We start from the raw sequence: 22,482 nt of genomic DNA, 5'->3' as shown, positions 1-22,482 counted from the left end.
GTAGACTCTAAATTTTCTATTAACACATTTTATAGTTCTTTAAATGACTTTTTGACATCTTTAGTAAATAACCTGTTAAAAATGAATCATTTTAGGAACAAATGTTCTATCTCTACCAGAAAACTGTAAATTTAATTAAATTGTATATTCCTTCAAAAGCATTTTAATTTTTGTTATTTCTCATTAAATCCAAAATGAGCCAATCCATTTTAGTGGCTGCAGTAAAACAATTCATACAGTGTCTTTTACATTCACATTGTATGAATGTAAAAAACTGTCCTTTTATATTTTGTTTTCTGATTTTTTAAATTCATTTTGAATGATGTACTGAGGGAAGGGAAAATGTATTAATATCTTCCTAAGGCAAAAGTCATGTTCTGCCCAACAATTCTTGAAAGCTGGTTTGATTCTATAAAAATAGGCCAATTTAAATCTGTTAGTCATTCATTTTGTGAATTTTGCCTTTATATACAATTTCAGTACTCTCTCAGGGAAAAATGCGGAAATACTATTTTTTTATTTGGGTAGGAATTCCCTCTGTACTCCTCACTCTTCCTGTAACACAAGGTTTTGGTAGTAATAAATTCCATGTGCCCATTTTGAATGCATGGTTAATGTTGGAGTGTGACAAAATTCCTATATCCCATTTAACCATTTACTCTAATTATAAACCCTATGCAGCTTAACCCTGTAGTTGACAACTGAAGTTAAATTGTAGGTAGATTATTTCCACTACCAAAGAAGAGTGCTGAGAGCAAAAAAAAGTCAGTAGAATAAAACTACATTAGAATTTTTTTCTTGCTCTTTGTTCTGTATGAAAAATACTATCATTTAATTAAAGGGCATAGCTTCTGTGGGTGTTCATAAATTAATCCCAGTATTAAATCATCCACAAAAAGTTAATCTTGCATGTAACATTAAGCTTTACTACAGTAATTTCCTAATTTTTTAACTTAAAATTGATTTTCTTTCCAAACAAAACTAGATGAGCATTCATCATCTTCATTGTATACATTAATTCTTTGCTGCCTTATCACTTGCAAAAATTGTATCTTCACAGTCAGCTTTTAAAAATAGTGCTATTTTAGTTTATTATGCAGAGGTCATTGAAAATGCATAACATGTGTGTTCTTATGTTAAACAGCTATGCAGTTATAACATGGGAAGTGTTATCCAGAAAACAACCTTTTGAAGGTAAGTATGTTTTGACTTTTTTATGCTCAATAACATCATGTTAGTAGGTCACTCTTAGAACTATCTAAAAATCATGTTTTTTAAATCTGCTTATTCATTTCGTGGAAAACACACTAAAACAATAATTTATCAATTGTGAATGCATCACATACTACAAAGCATACTGGGTTAAAAATCCAGTTGTGAGTCTACTGTATTAGAAAATGGATTAAAGATAGAAAAACCCAGACTTGAATTCCCATTCTGATAGTAATTATCTCTGTGATCAAGTCACACAATCTCTTGAGTCCTCATTTTTGTCACCCGCATCATAAGAATTTTAAATTACTATTTCCAAGTTCCATTCTAGCTGCAAAATTATATGATAATTTAATTACTACTCTGTCTATAAAGACCAGCAAACACTGAAGACTAATCTGTCCTTTTATTCCTTGAAAATATTGTTTATTTCTTTATTTTGAGGTTTGCATAGGTCGGCTTGTTGTGTAACAAAAAACAACCTCAGAATCTCCATAGCTTAGAAAAAAAGCATTTATTTCTCATTCACATTAAATATTAGTTGCTGTAGCCCTTCTTAGTTCTGCTAGGTTTTGCTCAGCTCTGCTTTACAAATATTCTGTTGAGCAAATCCAGTCACATGGCCAAGCCCAGAATTAATGAGGTGAGGATATAAACTCCTCCCATAGGAATCAGACAAGTCTGGCAATGGTTTGGGATATATATATTTCTTTTACAGAAAAGAGGGTAATGAATTATTCCTAAAATTTTAATATTCACTTATTTTCTTTTAGTTAGTTTCAGAATGTAAATAATATGCTGAATCATAATATATTTCTAACGGATGCAGTCCATTTATTTTGACAGACGTCACCAATCCTTTGCAGATAATGTATAGTGTGTCACAAGGACATAGACCTGTTATTAATGAAGAAAGTTTCCCATATGATATACCTCACCGGGCACATATGATCTCTTTAATAGAAAGTGGATGGGCACAAAATCCAGATGAAAGACCATCTTTCTTAAGTGAGTATATAGTTTTAATCTGGACTCTTTGAATTACAGAAGTAGTTAATATACTGTGAATAAAATATTCCTTAAAAAATTGTGCAAATTAGATGACTAGCTAGAAGTTGTTTAAATTCTTTTCCCTCTTATATCATAGTATTTATATTGGAGTCACTCCTTCTAGAGCAGAATTGAGAATTTCTAACAAAAAGAACTCATGTGATAGGAGTAACACTTCATATATTTAACAAATATGTCTTGAACTCCTACTGTATGCTGTATACATACTGGAGTGAGCCCTGGGAACAGAGTGGTAAACAACACAAACTTCCTGCGACTAGCTCACATTCTAGTAGAGAAGGCAGAGTGAAAACATATAAATAAGCAAGATGCAGATTGTGACAGTCTTAAAAGGAAATAAGCTAGGTAATAGACTTAATTTAGGGAGGCAAGGAAAGGCCTTTTTTTGGAGCCAACATTTATGTTGAGATTTGAAGCCTGAAAAAGAGCCAGTCATTCAAATGCTGAAGAAAAAGTATTCAGTAAAACAAAAGAGCAAGCATGAGGGCTCTGAGCCTAGAAGAGGAAAAGTTTTATATTTTCAAGGAACAGTGAGAAGGCCTGTGTGGCTGGAATATAGTGAGCAAGGAAAGGAATTAGATTATATTGGAGAGGTAAGAGAGAGGCTGTTGGCCATCATAAAAAGGTTAGATTTTTATTCCAAGTGCAATGGAAAGCCATATGTTTTGCAGGGAAGTGACATGATCTGATAAAAGTTTAGGTGAAATGTTTACTGCTGTGTGGAAAGTTGATTGGGGGAAGCCAAAGTGGAAGCAAAAAGGCTAGGAAAGAAAATTTCAGGAATTTTTTTTTTTTTTTTTTTTTTTTTTTTTTTTTTTTTTTGAGACAGAGTTTCACTCTGTCACCACATTGGAGTGCAGTGGCACAATCTTTGCTCACTGCAACCTCTGCCTCCTGGGTTCAAGCAATTCTCCTGCCTCAGCCTCCCGAGTAGCTCGGATTACAGGTGCCTGCCACCGCCCCCAGCTAATTTTTGTATTTTTAGTAGAGATTTTCACCATTTTGATCAGGCTTGGTCTTGAACTCCTGACCATCTTGGTCAGGCTGATCTTAAGCTGCTGACCTTGTGATCCACCCACCTCAGCCTCCCAAAGTGCTAGGACTATAGGCGTGAGCTACCGCACCCAGCAGGAATTTCCTAATTAAGGTGGAAATTCTGGGGATAGAAGAGTTACGGAATTAAGACAATATTTCAGAGGTAGAATGGTTCAGACATCCAAATGTAAATGTAGAATAGAATCTTCATGACCTAGGATCAGGCAGAATTCTTAAATATGATGTCAACAACAAACAGGATTCATTAAAACATTTATGATTAGACTTTGAAAACATTGGAAACTTTTGCACTTCAAAAGGTACTATTAAGAAGAGAAAGCGAGGCATTTAGTGTCCACAACTTTAGTCCCAGTTACTTAGGAGGCTGAGGCAGGAGGATCACTTGAGCCCAGAAGTTTGAAGATATATAATAGTGCGCTGTGATCATGCCTTTGAAAAGCTAGTGCACTCCAACCTGGGCAACATTGCAAGACCTTATTTCCAAAAAGATAAGAAAAGCAGAGCACAGACTGGGAGAACATATTTGTATAACATGTATCTGCTAAAGGACTTGATTCTGGAATATATGAAAAACCCTGACAACTCAATAATAGAACATGAAGCACAATTTAAAATGAGTAAAAGATTTGAATTTCACCAAGGGACATATACGAATAGCTAAAAAGTGCATAAAATGATGCTTAATAGTATTAGTCATTTGGAAATGCAAATTAAAACTGCAATGAGTTACTACTTCATACCCACAAAAATAGCTATAAATAGACAGAAAATAACAAGTGTTGACAGTGATGTAGAAAAACCAAAATGCTTATACATTGTTGGTGGGTATATAAAATTATGCTGCCGCTTTGGAAGACAGTTTGGCAGTTTCTTAAAAATGAAAGATAAATTTACCATACAACCAAGCAATCCTATTAACAGGTAACCCAAGAGAAATGAAAACATACGTTTTCATTTGTATGTGATTAGTGATAGCAGCATTGTTTATAATAGCCAGCAAGTGGAAAGAGTCAGAATAAATGCTGCTGCTACTACAATACATGAATCTGTTGTTCCAGGAAGAGGCCAGGATCCTAATATAAAATTAAACATCACTAACATATTGATAGTCTGGACTGGCTCACCTAAGAAGGAAATGTAGATAGCAAAGAGAGGACCCACAGTAGAGCTCGGAGGCATTCTAGCACTTAGAAATTGAGAAGAAGGAAGAGGAAAAAAAGATTGAGGAAGAAAGGATAGTAGAGAGTATAGTCTTTGTATCTTGGAAGTCAAGACAGGAATAGTCAGACATGTTTAATCTGCCAGGAGGCCAAATAAGTTAAGCAGGATTATCCAACATTGTCATCACTGGTAACCCAAATAAATGGAGTTTTAGTAAAGATATGAAAACAAAAGACTGATGTACATTTAAAACAATAGATAGAAGTGAAGGCAAGTATGGACAATTTCAGCAAGATGCTTGGCTCTGAATAGAAGCAGAAAAAAATAAGGTGATAGTTAAAGTATAATATGGGGTCAAAATTTATTCCTATGGCCAGGCACAGTGGCCCATGCCTATAATCCCAGCAATTTGAGAGAGCAAGGCAGAGGGATTACTTGAGTTCTGGTGTTTGAGACCAGCCTAGGCAACACAGCAAGACATTGTCTCAACCAAAAAAAAATAAAAATAAAATAAAATATTAGCCATACATAGTGCAATGCCTATAATCCCAACTGTTTGGGAGGCTGAGGGAGAAGGATTGCTTTAGCCCAAAAGGTTGAGGCTGCAGTGAGCTACGCTTGTGCCACTGCACTTGCACTCCAGCCTGAGTGACAAAGCAAGATGCTGTTTCTTAAAAAAAAAAAAAAAAATTCCTAGAGGTAAGAGATAATATTAGAATTTATGTGCATGATGGTCAATGATCCAGTAGAGAGTCACAGATTATGCAAGAGCTGAGAGCGAGTATCAAAAGCAGAATGCTGGAGAGGTGGAGGAAATGATATTCAGAGTGCAAGGGATGAGTATATGGACACTTTTTTCTACTGTAAGAGAAATGAGGTTGGAGAGATGGATATAAGTGTTTTCTTAGTGTAGTGTGAGAGCAGGTGATCAGCTCAAAGGAAAGATGGAGGATGGGATGTAAGAGGTTGAAAAGGGGAAGATAAGGTACAATGCCTCTTAACCCTGCCTTCCCTAAGTTCATAATATATTTTTTAAAAGCCAGGGAAGAAAGATAGATGGTGGTCAGAATACCAGTTTCATTACTCATAAAGATAATTGGAGAATGTACCTTTAGATCTGCAGCCAAATGGGATTAGTATAAGCATTTTACTCCTACAGTTGATAGCTTTACCAGCCCACCACAGGCCCCCCACCCTGCTTCTTCATAGGGGAGCAGAAAATGTATGCATTTTTTAGGCAAGCTGACTTCTAAAAGAAGGAGAGAATTGCAAGGGGACCAGTTAAGCATGCTCAGTTTTTCTCCAGGATTAACTAATGAGGTAAGTGTTAGGAGGAATGGCTGAGGGGCAGAAAAAAGCTGGAAGAATTCTTTCTATACTTCTTGAGGACAGAATGGGAAATGTCATCTTCCCTTTGGAAACATGAAGAAAAGGACTTAAGTGTCTTCTCTAACAGTACAAGATGATCACGTAAGACAGCAGTTCTCAAACTTTTAGATCTCAAGAAATTAAAACCAAGGGATTTTAAAATGTAGGAATATATAAGAACACATTCCATTACCTGTTGAAGCAGTGATCTTTTCACACCTTATTTAGCCTCTAGATAAATCCACTATATATTTGTGTGGAGATGACAGTAAACAGGGAAAATAATGTCTTAGTATTTGTTATTTTGAATATAGTTTTGACTTCGTGAACCCTCAGGAACCACCCCCCGCCAGGGTCCCTGGACCACACTTTAAGAACCACTTATCGCCGGGCGCGGTGGCTCGAGCCTGTAATCCCAGCACTTTGGGAGGCCGAGGCGGGTGGATCACGAGGTCGAGAGATCGAGACCACCCTGGTCAACATGGTGAAACCCCGTCTCTACTAAAAATACAAAAAAATTAGCTGGGCATGGTGGCGCGTGCCTTTAATCCCAGCTACTCAGGAGGCTGAGGCAGGAGAATTGCTTGAACCCAGGAGGCGGAGGTTGCGGTGAGCCGAGATCGCGCCATTGCACTCCAGCCTGGGTAACAAGAGCGAAACTCCGTCTAAAAAAAAAAAAAAAAAAAAAAAAGAACCACTTATCTATGAGAACAGAATGGTAGATATATTTGGGAAACAAAATAGAATTGCTGAAAAGTGGTATTTAGTGTCCAGTTTGGGCCGTTAATTTAGAGAAACCAGTGACTCCACTTCTGGTCAAGATGGAGTAACGGGCCAAGTTACCCTCCTGCCTGAAACAACTGGAAAACCTAGATAAAATACGTGAAACAGTGGTTTTTAAGACACTAAATATCCGGAAACAACAGCAGTCTCTGATGGATGGGAAACAAATGGAGTGAGCCTTCCGATTGCCCAACTTCCTGCCTTGACAGTTTCTAGATGCAGCACAGGGAGAAGAAAATGAGATGTAGCTCAGTGGACACTCACGGTTAAGGAGACAGGGATGACAGCGTGGGTAGACCAAGGCAGATAGACTTCACAGACATTGCACCAGAAAGAGGTACACAGAGGTGGAACCCCAGAGATGTGCAGATGGTTCCTCTCAGGTATTCAGTGGAGTACTGATCAGTGCAGGGTGGAGAAATCAGTAAGCCAGAAGCCAGAATCTTCAATGAACATAGGAGAAAAGCAAAAGTTTGTGGAGAAGTAAGTATTGCCTAATGGCATGAACTTTAGAGAAGCTAGAATTTTCACAGAAAGAACAAATTACTATTTGGAAATGGCAAAGAGGACAAAAGAGACACGTACCCTTCCTCGTGACTCGAAAAAAAGAAATAAAATGTGAACCCATTACCTTAGCAAGTTTTGATTTGTAAATATAATGCTGATGAACAATGGATATAAGTATTGAATGAAAAATATATTGCATTGCGTTTTTAGTAATAAGAACTCAGAATTTATTTTTAAACTGTCTCTTTAACTGAAATTGCCTATAAACATATTCAGCTTTGTATCTAATAGTTGTGTGTGTGTGTGTGTATGTGTATTTATCACATTTCTTACAAAGTACTGTTGTCTACCTTAGACATTCTTCATTTATAGCCTTTGGGACACTACTTCTTTTGTTGTTATTGTTACGTTTTGGACTCTGTATTTAAATGGAAGTATAACTTTTTTTTTTCCTAGGATGACTGCTTCCTAGTTTCAGTGGGAAGGTACCATCATTGATTTATAAACACATTACTGCCTATACAGTCTGTCAGTTTTATTTTAAGGCTCTAGTGTGTATTGAAATGGTGAAAAGCAGGTTCTGCAAACCTGAAAGAGAAAAGAAGAACAAAAAAACCAGTAATAGAGAAAGCTTAAGTGTATTCAAGAGATAAATTCTGTCAATATGACCAAATGGAAGAACATGAAATTACAAAAGGAACTCGAGCTATCAGAGTAAGCACAAGATGCCTATTTTTAGATAAATCTACTAAAAGGAAAAGTTCACAACAAAAGAAATTGTAATAAAAAAAGAAGCTTGAAAAACTAAAAGCAAGCAATATTTTTCCTGTTTTTTAAAAAATATATAGGTTAACTGAATTAAGGAAAAAAGGAAGATCAGTAAACTTTTGTTGAAAAAATGACTAGAGAATATACATTCTGAAAATGGATTTCAACTGTTCAACTAATGTACATATTAAGTGGCAAAGTAACACAGTAATAGAGAGGAATCATGTAATAAAGATTCTTTTTTGCAAAAGCTTAAAGTATAATTTACTTACCATAAAATTCATCCAAGTATACATTCATTGACTTTTTTAGTATTAATAATTTTATAGTTTGCAACCATTACCATAAATATTTCCATCTCACCGCCCCCCCCCCCCCCCCGACACACACACACACAAAAAAAATCCCTCAAATCTATTTAGTAACTGCCTGTTCTCACCACTAACCCTAGGTAACCAGTAATCTACTCTCTGTCTTTCTAGATTTGCCTTTTCTGGATATTTCAGATAAATGGAATGGTAATAATGTGTGGTCCTTTTGCATCTGGTTTTTTTTCACTTAGCAAAATGTTTTTCTGGTTCATCCAGGTTTCAGCATGAATCCTAGTCCAGTAATTTATTGTTGAATAATATTTCATCATATGGATCACATTTTGTTGATCCACTGGCCAGTTGATGAAATTTTGATTATTTCTACTTGTTGCCTATATGAATAATGCTGCTATGACAGTTCTCATACAAGTCTGTGAACATATGTTTTCATTTATCTTGGTTAATTATCTGTGAGTAGAATTGCTGGGTTATATGATAAATTTGTCTTTCATTTTTAAGAAACTGCCAAACTGTTTTCCAAAGTAGCTGCATTATTTTATTCCCACCAGCAATGTATGAGGGTTTCATTTTCTCCACATCACTGCCAACACTTCTTACTTTGTCTTTTTAATTATATTTTAGTGAGTATGGCGTTTTAAACTCATTCAGTTTTAAAGTGCATTTTCTTTTTTTTTTTTTTTTTTTTTTTGAGACAGAGTTTCGCTCTTGTTACCCAGGCTGGAGTGCAATGGCGCGATCTCGGCTCACCGCAACCTTCGCCTCCTGGGTTCAAGCAGTTCTCCTGCCTCAGCCTCCTGAGTAGCTGGGACTACAGGCACGTGCCACCATGCCCAGCTAATTTTTTGTATTTTTAGTAGAGACAGGGTTTCACCATGTTGACCAGGATGATCTCGATCTCTCGACCTCGTGATCCACCCGCCTCGGCCTCCCAAAGTACTGGGATTACAGGCTTGAGCCACCGTGCCCAGCCTAAAGTGCATTTTCTTATGTTGTTAAGCATCTTTTCACATGATTCTTGAAGCCATTTGTGTCTCCCCTTTAGTGAAATTCAAATCTTTCACTTATTTTTTAATTTTGCTAATTTTCCTATTAGTGAGTGTCATGAGTCTATATATATTGTAGATACAAACCCTTTAGCAGATACATGATATGGAATATATTGTGCAGGTCTAAAGCTTATCTTTTTATTTTTTCTTAATACTGTCTTGAAGCTCAAAAGTGTTCAAATTTAAGTCCAATTTTTAGTTTTTTTAATGGGTTTCATTTTGATGTCATATCTAAGAACTCTGCCTAACCCCAGGTCATGAAGATTTTTCCCTATGTTTATATTTAGGTGTATGGTCTATTTCAAATTAGTTGTTATGTGTAGTGTGAGGTATGGATCTAAATTTATCTGTTTCCAAGTGGATATCCAACTGTTTTAGGATCATTTATTGAAAAGGCTATGGTATTCTTTCCCCCATTGAATTGGCTTAGCACGTTTGTTGAAAAACAGGTGACTGTAATTATAAGGGATTATTTTTTAGATTTCACTTTAATAATTAGAAGCAATCTGAACTCAAACTATTTTTTTTCTCTTATGTAGAATGTTTAATAGAACTTGAACCAGTTTTGAGAACATTTGAAGAGATAACTTTTCTTGAAGCTGTTATTCAGCTAAAGAAAACAAAGGTAAATTACCAAATGAAATACTGGAAATTAGAAATTTAAACAACTATATATTACTCATGGAGATTTTTAGTTAAGCGAAGTTTTTAATTATAAACTTTTCACAGACGTAAGCTACAGTTTTGGAGTGAGAAAATTTACCAGAGACTGTGAATGCTACTTTTCCTTTGTCACCAAAAGCTTTTCCATTTCATTCAAATGGCCACCTTCAGATTTTAAAGACATTTCCAGGACCAGGTGTGGTGACTCACACCTGTAAATCCCCGCAGTTTGGAAGGCCACGGCAGGCAAATCACTTGAGCACAGGAGTTTGAGACCAGTTGGGCCATATTGCAGGACCCTACCTTTATTTAAAATATTTTTTAAAAGACATTTCCAGAACCTGTATATATCAGATGTAAATTTAAAAATGTGTAATCCAAGCCAGTTGTGTACATTGAATGCACTGAGTCATTAGAGGCATTTGTTTATTTTTTAATGTACGTTCATTTTCCAAAAGTTGTGATGCCTACAGAATAATAGATGTCTGGGTTCTCGTACTTCTCTTTTTATGTAATGTACTTTTTTTCTGAGATTCCTTGCCAAGTTTAGCTGTAGGATTTTTATTATAATTGAGACCAAAGTGTGTTTGTTGTTTGTTTGTTTTATTTTTCCTCTCAAACACTTCATGTTTTTTAGACCAAGGAGCAGTAACAGTTGATATGAATTACCTAGGAGAGTTGTTATTTACTCAGTCTGACTCTTAGGGGTCAGAACAATTGAAGGACGTATTACTCTGGGGTTGTTGTTGTTTTAATACTATCCAAAATTGTTTAAAAAGCAACCACACAGTTTATTAGCGCAAGTCCTAAACTATGCTTACTTTGCCCTAACAAACTATGGTTTGTTAGGGGATGTGCGTTTCATTAAATTGTACTTAATATACAATATAAAAACCAGCAGTCAGCCAAACTCTTGGGGTGTGAACAAGCAAAATCTACCATTTTTATCACTAAATGACATTGCTTGCCCCTTGTGACTTGCTGGATCTAGTGGCATCACCCTTGGTTTCAAAGGGAAATGCATAAAGGAAGGAACTAAAGAGGAACTGTGTTTTTGTTCTTTTAATAACTTTTCACTGGCTCCCCCACTTCTGAGTAGGTAGTATTTTCCAGAGTATACCAATTTCTCTACTCCTTAATAGAATCAAACTTTTTTTTTTTTATTTTTAAAGATGGAGTCTCCTTCTGTTGCCCAGGCTGGAGTGTGACAGGATCATAGCTCATTGCAACCTTGAAGTGCTGGGCTCAAGCAGTCCTTTCCACCTCAGTGTCTCCAATAGCTTGAGACCACAGGCATGCACTAACACACTCAGCTACTTTTTTTAAGTTGCCATATTCTTTCCACTTAGGGTTGTTCTTTTAAAAAAAAAAAAAATTGTATTAATTCTGTGATACTTATAGGGCAGGAATACCATCTGATTTTTATAGATGAGATAACTAAGGTACAATAGTCTTTCCTTATCTGTGGGAGACACATTCCAAGACGCCAGTAAATGTCTGAAACCATAGATAGTACAGAACCATATATGTATATATACACTGTTACACATATACCTATGATAAGGTTTAATTTATAAGATAGAGTAATACATTAACAATAAGCAATAATAAAACAGTTCTAACAATGTTCTAGCATCACTATTCTTGCACTTTGGGCCATTAGTAATAAGAGTTGACTTAAATAGTAATAAGAGTTACTTGACCAGCCTAGGCAATGTGGCAAAACCCCTTCTCTATAAAAAATACAAAAAAAAAAAAGTAGCTGGGTATGATGGCATGTCCCTGTAGTCCTAGTTACTCAGGACTAAGATAGGGGGATCACTTGAGCCCAGGAGGTAGCGGCTACAGTGAGCTGGCACTCTAGCCAGGGTGACAGAGTGAGACCCTGTCTCAGAAAAAAAGAGTTACTTGAGTACAAGCACTGTGATCCTGACAGTCGATCTGATACTAACAGGGTGGTAGCTTATACAGCATGGATATGCTGGTCAAAGGGATGATTCACATCCTGGGTGGAACAGAGCTGTAGGGTGCAAGATTTCATCATACCACTTAGAATTGCATCTGATTTAAAACTTAGAAATTGTTTATTTCTAGAATTTTACATGTGTAGGGTGCAAGATTTCATCATACCACTTAGAATTGCATCTGATTTAAAACTTAGAAATTGTTTATTTCTAGAATTTTACATGTGTAGGGTGCAAGATTTCATCACACCACTTAGAATTGCATCTGATTTAAAACTGAGAAATTATTTATTTCTAGAATTTTACATGTAATATTTTCAAACCACAGTTGACCAAGGGTAACGGAAACTGTGGAAAGTGAAACCAGGATGAGAGCGGGACTGCTGTATAAGGAAGTTAGTCACTATGTACACCTCACACAGTAAGCTAATGTCAGGGACAACAGTAGAATACAAATGAAGAGTTTTCATAAAGAAATGTCTGAGCTAGGTGTTATAGTGTATGCTGATAGTCCCAGTTACTCTGAATGCTGAAGCAGGAGGATTGCTTGAACCCAGGAGTTCCAGTCCAGCCTGGGCAGCATAGCAAGACTGTGTCTCTTAAGAAAAAAAAAATCTGAAAATAAAGATTACTAGGAAAATTTGTTTTGTGTTTCCTACATTTTTTCCAACTCTTGGAATCAGCTCCCATAATTTGTTTTCCTAGGTAATTATTTTCTATATCTTGAATAATAAACACTGAACAAAATTAGTTTTTCTTTAAATTTTCATTTCTTCTTAGGGACAGATTCACTAGAACAAGTAATTTGAATTATCATAACTGATAAGTTATGAAAAACAGTGTTACTAATTCATGGATATTGCATTATCAGAAATGCTTTGGAAAATTTTATAAGCACAGAAAAACCTTACATAACATAAAAAACTAAAATTTCATTTTAAAGGGTCATATACTATATATTTGTATATGTTTATTGAACTGCTGTATATAAAGCCCTGTGCTAGGAACATCATATACACAGATGAATAGGAGTAATTTCCTCCTGAAGTTCCTTAGACATGTAAATGGAGCAGGCAGTAGTAAGTGTGAATAATGGATGGCTCGATGAGAATTCACCAGTTTCCAAATTCTGAAGAGTAGTTGGCATTATGATGGTCTGGGGAAGAAAATGATTGATAGGTTTGTTTTTAAATCCCTGAGTGGTGATGGAAACTAATCCAAACCTGGCTTATTTAGACAGGAATAAATCACTTAACAATTTTAGTACAAAAGAATAGTATTTAAGGAAATCATCTACTCAGCAGCTACCATTTATTGAATGCTTACAAGTAATGTTAGGGCATTTTTGCATACATTACTTTTCATTTTCCTTACAGTAATCCTTCAAAATAGACATTTTTATCTCCAGTATACAGATAAGTAAACTGAGATTAAATCTAATGTCCCACATGAAACAGATGTGGGAATCTAAATCTGTTGGCTCCATGGCCCCACCATTCCTTTACTTAGACCAAGCCTCAATTTCTTAACTATAAAATGAAAATAATAATAGTACTTACAGACCAGCGCCTAAAATATGGCAAATATTTAATAATTTTAGATAGACATATAATCACACTCCCCAAAATTTATTAAGTACCTAATTTGTACCAGATATTTCATATTTATTAGCTCAGTCTCTAGAACTATCTGGCATGTAGGTATTATTAGATTTTAAAGATGAAGCCCCAAGACATTGAGAGACCAATAATTTGCTAAACGTAACCAATTAGTATGAGGCAGGATTCAAAGTCTGTGTTTCTGAAGTTATTTCCCTTGTTATACTCTCTGCTTTCAGCTACATGTTATATTCTCATATCTTTATATTTTCTATGTATTTTGCACAAACATATAAAATGTATTAAATAGATTGTATTTTACTTCTATAATTTCCTAATTATCTCCAATTAAAGTATATGTATATTTATGTATTCATTCCAGTTACAGAGTGTTTCAAGTGCCATTCACCTGTGTGACAAGAAGAAAATGGAATTATCTCTGAACATACCTGTAAATCATGGTCCACAGGAGGTAAAGAAAAAAAAATCTTATATTAAACTCAAAATGTGAGAAGAATTTGAAAAACCATTTGGTCTAATGAAAAACCATTTGGTCTCAGCCCTCTTTTATAGAAGGAAAACTAAAGCCCAGGAAGCTTTTATTTGTTTGGTAGCTCATGGCAGTCTCCAACTTGAAACCCAGTTCTGCTGATTCTCAGTTCATTATTCATCACATCTAATCACAATTACTGCTTTTTTGTTTGGCACTGAGTTCTGTCCCTGTCATTGTTTTGTACAATAAATGATGTCCCAGGGCAGTATATAGGCAAATCATGATTACAGTTTTAACACTGTATTTATACTACTTTGTTCTTACCTCTTATAATAATTATTGAGCGGAAAACATTGCTCCCCAAGAAGAAAGATTTCTTAGGTAGCATTCATTCAGACTTATTTCATATTAGTAATTTCTTTTAAGAATGTATTTGTATCTTCATTTTACAGAATAAGAAAAGTAACATAGATTGAGCATCCCTAATCCAAAATCCAAAACTCTGAGCACCAACGTGATGCCACAAGTGGAATATTTCCACCCTGGTGTTAGTCTGTTTAATGTTGCTATAACAGAATATCTGAGACTAGGTAATTTATAAAGAAAAGAGGATTATTTGGCTCATAATTCTGGTAGCCAGAGAGTCCAGGATTGGGCATCTGCATCTGATGAGGGCCTTAGGCTGCTTGCACTCATTGTGGAAAGTAGAAAGGGAGCAAGCTATGCAGAGAAATCACATGGTGAGACAGGATGCAGAAGAGTGAAAACGAGGGTCGGTTTTTAACAGCCTGCTCTCTCAGGAATCCATTCACCACTTCTAAAATGGCACCAAGCCATTCATGAGGGATCTTCCCCCGTGACCCAAACACCTCCCAGCCCCACTTCCCAACAACACCACACTGGGAATAAAATTTCAACATGAGATTTAGTAGGGACAAACAAACCATATTAAATCATAGCAACATCTGACTTCATATGATGAGTCACAGTCAAAACACTGTTTTAGGGCTGGGTGCAGTGGCACAAGTCTGTAGTCCCAAAACTTTGGGAGGCCAAGGTGGGTGGATCACTTGAGGTTAGGAGTTTAACACCAGCCTGGCCAACATGACAAAACCCCATCTCTACTAAACATACAAAAATTAGCTGGGCATGTGGCACATGCCTGTGATCCCAGCTCCTTGGGAGGCTGGCAGGAGAATTGCTTGAACAAGCCAAGATCACGCCACTGCAGTCCACCCTTGGTGACAGAGTAAGACTCCATCTCAAAAAAAAAAAAAAAACTTTGTTTCAGGCCCAAAATTATTTTAAAATATTGAATTAAGTTACTTTCAGGCTGTGTGTATAAGGTGTATATGAAACATAAATGAATTTTATGTTTTGACTTGGGTCCCATCCCCAAGATACTTCATTATATATATGCAAATATTCCAAATCTGAAAAGAATCCAAACTTCAAAACACATCCGGTTCCAAGCATTTCAGATGAGGGATACTCAACCTGTAATACCTTTAAAACGAACCTTAGTATATCGCTTTTTTAATCACTTGACATACGGTATTTTGTTTGATTCTTGAGCCCATTTGTGCATATTTTTTGATAGATACTGCAGATAATACAGCCAAAAACCTGAGAGCCAGAGAGTTTTATTGAAAGTTAGCTGGTAATTCCATGACAGAGTTAGGAGTAAAGTTCTCCATTACTTTTTCCATGGTCTCCCATGCTTCCATATAGAGGGGCTGAGAAACAAGCATTTCTAAATCTGTAGGAGACCAGACTTGCAGATATCAAATTTCTCATTCACTATTCTAGCTACTGGCTGGAGCCTTCGAGATCATGTAGAAAATACTAAAAAAAAAAAATATATATTTCATTATTGCCCTGTTTCCCCCATTTGTGTTAATTAAGAAAATAAGTTCGGGCTGGGCGCAGTGGCTCACGCCTGTAATCCCAGCACTTTGGGAGGTCGAGGCGGGTGGATCACGAGGTCAAGAGATCAAGACCATCCTGGTCAACATGGTGAAGCCCCGTCTCTAATAAAAATACAAAATTTAGCTGGGCATGGTGGCATGTGCCTGTAATCCCAGCTACTCAGGAGGCTGAGGCAGGAGAATTGCCTGAACCCAGGAGGCGGAGGTTGCAGTGAGCCGAGATCGCGCCATTGCACTCCAGCCTGGGTAACAAGAGCGAAACTCCGTCTCAAAAAAAAAAAAAAAAAGAAGAAAAGAAGTTCATCTTTGTTGCTTATTTTATAGATGTATGTATTTCTTGAATTTTGTAAAGTTTAATTTTTAGTAGTTTTGTAAGCTGGGCACAGTGGCTCACATCTATAATCCCAGCACTTTGTGTGGCCAAGGCACATGGATCACTTGAACACAGGAGTTCAAGACCAGCAACACCCTATTTCTACAAAAAATACAAAATATAGCATGGTGTGGTGGTATGCAACTATAATCTCAGCTATTCAGGAGGCTGAGGTGGGAGGATCACCTGAGTTCAGGAGGACAGGGCTGCAGTGAGCACTCCAGACTGGGCAACAAAGTGAGACCCTATCTCAAAAAAAAAAATTAGTTTTGATCTTCATTTGTGATAAGCCACAACCAAGAACTATTTATAAATTAAAGCTCTATAATTTGTATTAACCTAAACCCTTTATTTTCTATTTCCTTTAGGAATCATGTGGATCCTCTCATCCCCATAAAAATAGTGGTTCCCCTGGAACTTCAAGGTCCCTGTCAGCTCCTCAAGACAATGATTTTTTATCTAGTATGTAAATTTTCCAATCATTATTAACTTGCAAATTTTCCATTTTCTTTCAAGATCATATTTTTGGCAAGCAGTCATGATTTCTATGGAACTTTAATTTGCACTTATAACTCATTTTTCAAAGTGACAGAGTCTAAAGATATGAAAGCAGTAGAGCGATAGTCAATAAATACATTTAAGTTTTAAGGCATTATATTTGGCCAGGTGTGGTGGCTCACACCTATAATCCCAACATGTTGGGTGGCCAAGGTTGGGTGGATCACCTGAGGTCAGGAGTTCAAGACCAGACTGGCCAACATGGTGAAATCCTATCTCTACTAAAAATACGACAATTAGCCAGGCGTGGTGGTGGGTGCCTGTAGTCCCAACTACTTTAGAGGCTGAGGTGGGAAGATGGCTGAAACACAGGAGGGAGGTTGCAGTGAGTTGACATCGCACCACTGCACTCCAGCCTGGGCAACAGAGTGAGACTACGTGTCAAAAAATAAATTTTAAAAGGCATTATGTTAGACACTCCCAGAAAATGCCCGCAAAAAAAAAAAATCTCTTACAAGAAAGAGGAGAAATGTTTCTAAATAACTCTTATATGAGATAGAAAGTGATATAAGAGAGATGTGGATCTAGCGCTATGGTAGTACAGTGGAAGAGGAACACTGTACAAAGTACTTTCACAACAACCTAGAAATGTCCTCATTTTACAGATTAAGGACACTGGATCACATAGCTCATAGCTAGCACATCTAAGACTTTTGATAAATATTATGTCACTCTACTATACCATATTGTCATCATGAAACAATTTCTGGCTGAAGGCTGGATCTGTAGTTACAAAGAGTAGGCATTCCAGGCAAATAGAACCGCATACAGGCACAAAAGCAAGAAAATACAGAGAACAGTGAGTAATTTGGTTTAGCTAGTAAAGAGGATGAATGAAAGAAGGTAAGAGCTAAGTGGGTTGGAGTCATATCATCAGGAATTCTAACATTCAGCTAAACTATTTGGACTTTTCTATTTGAATAGGAAGCAGCTATTGCAGTTTTTTCAGCAAGGGGGTCATAAAACTTTTTACTTTAGGAAAATTCATTCTGCCTGGAAAATGTAGGGTATTTTGAAAGGAAAAGGAAACTTGTGATGGGAAGATTAGTTAGGAGCCTATTACTACAGTACCAGAGAGAGATTATAAGAACTGATCCAGAGTGAAAGAAAGGAGAGGTGGTATGTGAGATGCTACAGACAACTAGATGATATGACTTTGTAACTTTTCACTTGGAGGAGCAAAGAGAGAAAAAAGAGGTAAAGCCAAATAAATTGTTAAGCCAGGGCACTGGGAGAACATTGGTGCCATTGAAAGAAATAAAAGTTAAGACAGGCTACACTCAGTGGCTAACATAATCTCAGCACTTTGGGAAGCCCAGGTGGGTAAATCACTTGAGGTCAGGAATTCAAGTCCAGCCTGGCTGACATGGCAAAACTCCATCTCTACTAAAAATGCAAAAAAAAATTAGCCAGGCATGATGGCACGCACCTGTAATTCCATCTCCTCAGGAGGCTGAAACACAAGAATCACTTGAACCCGGGAGGCAGGGGTTGCAGTGAGCTGAGATAGCACTACTTCACTCCAGCCTGGGCAACAGAGCAACAGTCTGTCTCAATTTAAAATAGGTTAAAACAAGTTTTAGAGTTAAGATGAATAATTACACTTCTAATTTTTTTTTTAATTTGAGGTACTAGCAGCACACAAAGGGGTGATGTCCAGAGGGCTTTTGAAAATATAAGACTAAGGTTCATGGCTGGGCATGGTGGCCTGTAATTCCAGAACTTTGGGAGGCTGAGACAGGCAGATCACATCAGATCAGGCATTCGAGACCAGACTGGCCAGCATGGTGAAATCTCGTCTCTACTAAAAATGCAAAAATTAGCTGGTCGTGGTAGCCTACCTTCTGTCTGCTCAGATGTTGACATTTTAGCCAATAGGAATATCTAAGAGTATTCTACCTCTGTTGAAGATGTTGTGTTTTGTAGGAAAAACTGAAGACTCTTCTTTTATGAGGCTGCATGACTGTTCAGTAAATCACAGTTGGGATAGTACCATTTCTGCATCTCAAAGGGCCACATTCTGTGATCACAAGACCATTCCATGCTCTTCAGCAATAGTAAATCCACTGTCAACTAGAGGAAACTCAGGTAAATATTTACTGTGAAACAACTTGTAAGTGATGCCATTTACCTCACGTATCTATGTACAGTTTATTTACATACAGTATGGTTTGCCTTTATTTCTTCAATATGATAAATACATACCTTCTTAAGTAGGAAAACAAATCACAGAAGATGGAATGATGACATAGCCCAAATGGTATTCTGTGAACATCTAAATAGGGAGGAAGTGCTAAGAGGAGGTATTCACATATTACTAACAGTAAAGTTATTTTTGTTTAACAAATTTTCAGGTATTTTATATTTGAAACAAAATGGACTTTAAACAAAAACTGAAAAATAAAGTGGCTTTTGCCCCATGATTTGTACCATATAAAAAGGCAATGCCTTTTCTGGGGAGTGAGGGAGAGATAACCCAAATCTTTTAAAGTTTCCTGAAAAATAACAGCATTCCCCTAAATTCTGGTGTTCCATATTGGAAAATTAGGTTTTATGCCTTTTATTTTTCATGGAATTTTACTCATTGCTATGCATCAGTCCTCACCTTTTTAATTATTCATTCCTTATTCTTTTTCAGAACGTCTACAGCCTGGTATAGCCCAGCAGTGGATCCAGAGCAAAAGGGAAGACATTGTGAACCAAATGACAGAAGCCTGTCTTAACCAGTCACTAGATGCCCTTCTTTCCAGGGACTTGATCATGAAAGAAGACTATGAACTTGTTAGTACCAAGCCTACAAGGACCTCAAAAGTCAGACAATTACTAGACACTACTGACATCCAAGGAGAAGAATTTGCCAAAGTTATAGTACAAAAGTTGAAAGATAACAAACAGATGGGTCTTCAGCCTTACCCGGAAATACTAGTGGTTTCTAGGCCACCATCTTTAAATTTACTTCAAAATAAAAGCATATAAATGAGTGTTTTTCAAGAAAAAAAGTCGTTTTATAAAAGGGTATTTATATCTCTTGCTTTGAATTTTTTTATGTAAAATCCATGAATATTAAAGCTTTATTAAAGATTCTTCTTTAGGTAAATATTAGTCTCCCTCCATGACAATGCAGTATTTTTTTAATTAATACAAGTAATAAGCTTGAATTTTGTTACATAGTTCAATTTTTATGTCTCTTTTGTTAATAGAAACTACTTTTAAAGGGTAATAATTCTTCTTGTCCATAACAGTGCCTTAAGGTATGATGTACTGCTGATGGATGCCATTTTCACATTCAGGTTCTTTGTGGATTATTTGTTACTTGTCTAAGATGCAATTTGATTTTATGAAGTATATAGCCTTTACCCACCAGAGACAGTACAAAATCCCTGCCCTAAAATCCCAGGCTTAATTGCTCTACAAAGGGTTATTAATTTAAAACTCCATTATTCAGATTACATTTTAAAGTTTTATTTATGAATTCCCTTTATAAAGATATTTCAAAGGTAATACAATATAAAAATAAATAAATATTTTAATAGTGGCTGTCTGTCCCCATTTTTAACCTCAGCATTTCCTACTGTCACCAACAACCAAGCTAACTAAAGTTAACAGCCTAATGTGTATTCTGCTCCTTTCTTCCTGCATATATTTAGAGTATGAAAGGGTCTTTTCTGTATATTATCAGAATAACGCATCATATTGCAACCTGCTTTTTGCATTTAATAGTACAGCCTTCCAGATCAGATACGGCTCTAACCTACTCTTTTTACTTGCTGCCTAATGCCCGCACTTTTCTTTCTTAACTTGTGCACATTAAATTTAGCCCAAACAATAAAAGTACAGTGTAAACACTTCCTTGGTTAATAGGTTATACTACTGTATGGGAACTTACAAGGAATAATAGCCCTTTTCTGGAATTGCATAGCAAAGTCAGCAAAAAGTGAGATACATTGAAAATAGGAAGCACCAGACCCACAACCTGTAAAAAATTTGAATGAAAGAAATTAGGTGGCATTGAGGCAGTTAAATATTTAATAGAATATATAAGTGTTTTAATCTCCATTTTAGAGCTTGGCATTAACCTGCAGTACCTCTTACTGTGCCTTTCAGAAATACAGAAATTAATAGGGAAAAATGAAAACCAACACGAATTACCTGTTAAATTTTAAAAAACATTAAGATAAATTTTATTTGTGAGATAATAAATATAGAAAAAAATTCTTTTGGAAGCTTTCCCTTTTCTCTCTACATAGTCTACAAAGAAGTTCTTTTGAGTATCAATGGCCCAAGTTGACTTTTATATTGATGTGATGAGGTATATCTGGATTGATAAAATGAACTTTGCCCTGTTACTTTTTTATTCACTGGAAAGAACTAAAAACTCACAGTCCTACAAACCTCTGCTCAAAGAAATATGATAGGACAAAAACAGATGGAAAAACATTCCATGCTCAAGGTTAGGTAGACTCAATATCATGAAAATGGCCATACTGTCCAAGGTAATTTATAGATTCAATGCTATCTCCATCAAGCTACCATTGACTGTCATCACAGAACAGGAAAAAAAACCACCTTAAACTTCATATGGAACCACAAAAGAGCCCACATAGCCAAGACAATACTAAGCAACAAGAACAAAGCTGGAAGCATCATGCTACCTGACTTCAAACTATACTATGAGGCTACAGTAATCAAAACAGCATGGTACTGGTACCACAACAGAGATATAGACCAATGGAACAGAACAGAGGCCTCGCTAGTAACCCTACACCTGCAACCATCTGATCTTTGACAAACCTGACAAAAGCAATGGGGAAAGAATTTCCTGTTTAATACATGATGTTGGGAAAACTGGTTAACCATGTGCAGAAAGCTGAAACTGGACCCCTTCCTTGTACTTTACACAAAAATGAACTCCAGATTAAAGATTTAAACATAAAACCTAACACCATAAATACTCTAGAAGAAAACCTAGGCAATACCATTCAGGACATAGGCATAGGCAAGGACTTTATGACTAAAACACCAAAAGCAATGCCAACAAAAGCCAAAATAGACAAATGGAATCTAATTAAACTTAAGAGCTACAGCACAGTAAAAGAAACTATCATTAGAATGAACTGGCAACCAACAGAATGGGAAAAAATTTTTTCAATCTACCCATCTGACAAAGGGCTAATATCCAGAATCTACAAGGAAGTAAAACAAATTTACAAGAAATAAACAACCCCATCAAGAAGTGGGCAAAGGATATGAACAGGCACTTTTCAAAAGAAGACATTTATGTGGCCAAGAAACATGAAAAAATACTCATCATCACTGATTATTAGAGAAATGCAAATCCAAACCACATTGAGATACCACCTCACACTAGTTAGAATGGTGATCATTAAAAAATCTGGAGACAACAGATGCTGGAGAGGATGTGGAGAAATAGGAATGCTATTTACACTGTTGATGGGAGTGTAAATTAGTTCAACCATTGTGGAAGACAGTGTGGTGATTCCTCAAGGATCTAGAAATAGAAATACCATTTGACCCAGCAATCCCATTACTGGGTATATACCCAAAAGATCATAAATCATTCTATCATAAAGACACAAGACA

The 22,482-nt window shown here is 36.3% G+C and overlaps 1 protein-coding gene and 1 long non-coding RNA gene across 7 annotated transcripts in view; one reads left to right on the top strand and one right to left on the bottom strand.

The window, feature by feature from the left end:
* RIPK2 (receptor interacting serine/threonine kinase 2) overlaps positions 1–20,416 on the top strand; it is a 36,444-nt gene extending 16,028 nt beyond the window's left edge. For both annotated transcript variants that reach the window (XM_003940508.4, XM_074386906.1), the window contains 7 exons: positions 1,145–1,194; positions 2,059–2,220; positions 9,844–9,929; positions 13,912–14,001; positions 16,692–16,785; positions 18,808–18,969; positions 19,520–20,416. In XM_003940508.4, coding sequence (XP_003940557.2) covers positions 1,145–1,194; positions 2,059–2,220; positions 9,844–9,929; positions 13,912–14,001; positions 16,692–16,785; positions 18,808–18,969; positions 19,520–19,857 — 982 coding nt within the window. In that variant the 3' untranslated portion in view covers positions 19,858–20,416. The remainder of the gene's footprint in view (positions 1–1,144; positions 1,195–2,058; positions 2,221–9,843; positions 9,930–13,911; positions 14,002–16,691; positions 16,786–18,807; positions 18,970–19,519) is intronic.
* The window catches only part of LOC120362170 (uncharacterized), a 108,128-nt gene continuing 92,186 nt past the window's right edge, over positions 6,541–22,482 (bottom strand). For 4 of the 5 annotated variants that reach the window (XR_012514087.1, XR_012514086.1, XR_012514088.1 and 1 more), the window contains one exon: positions 6,541–7,094. This is a non-coding gene — a long non-coding RNA (uncharacterized LOC120362170). The remainder of the gene's footprint in view (positions 7,095–22,482) is intronic. The other variant, XR_012514085.1, reaches the window with a different exon arrangement.

The sequence above is a fragment of the Saimiri boliviensis genome, chromosome 15, assembly GCF_048565385.1.
Source record: "Saimiri boliviensis isolate mSaiBol1 chromosome 15, mSaiBol1.pri, whole genome shotgun sequence".
In the NCBI taxonomy this organism is placed as follows: Eukaryota; Metazoa; Chordata; class Mammalia; order Primates; family Cebidae; genus Saimiri; species Saimiri boliviensis.
The sequence above is the reverse complement of the archived record's forward strand: the minus strand, read 5'-3'. Positions and strand labels throughout refer to the sequence as shown.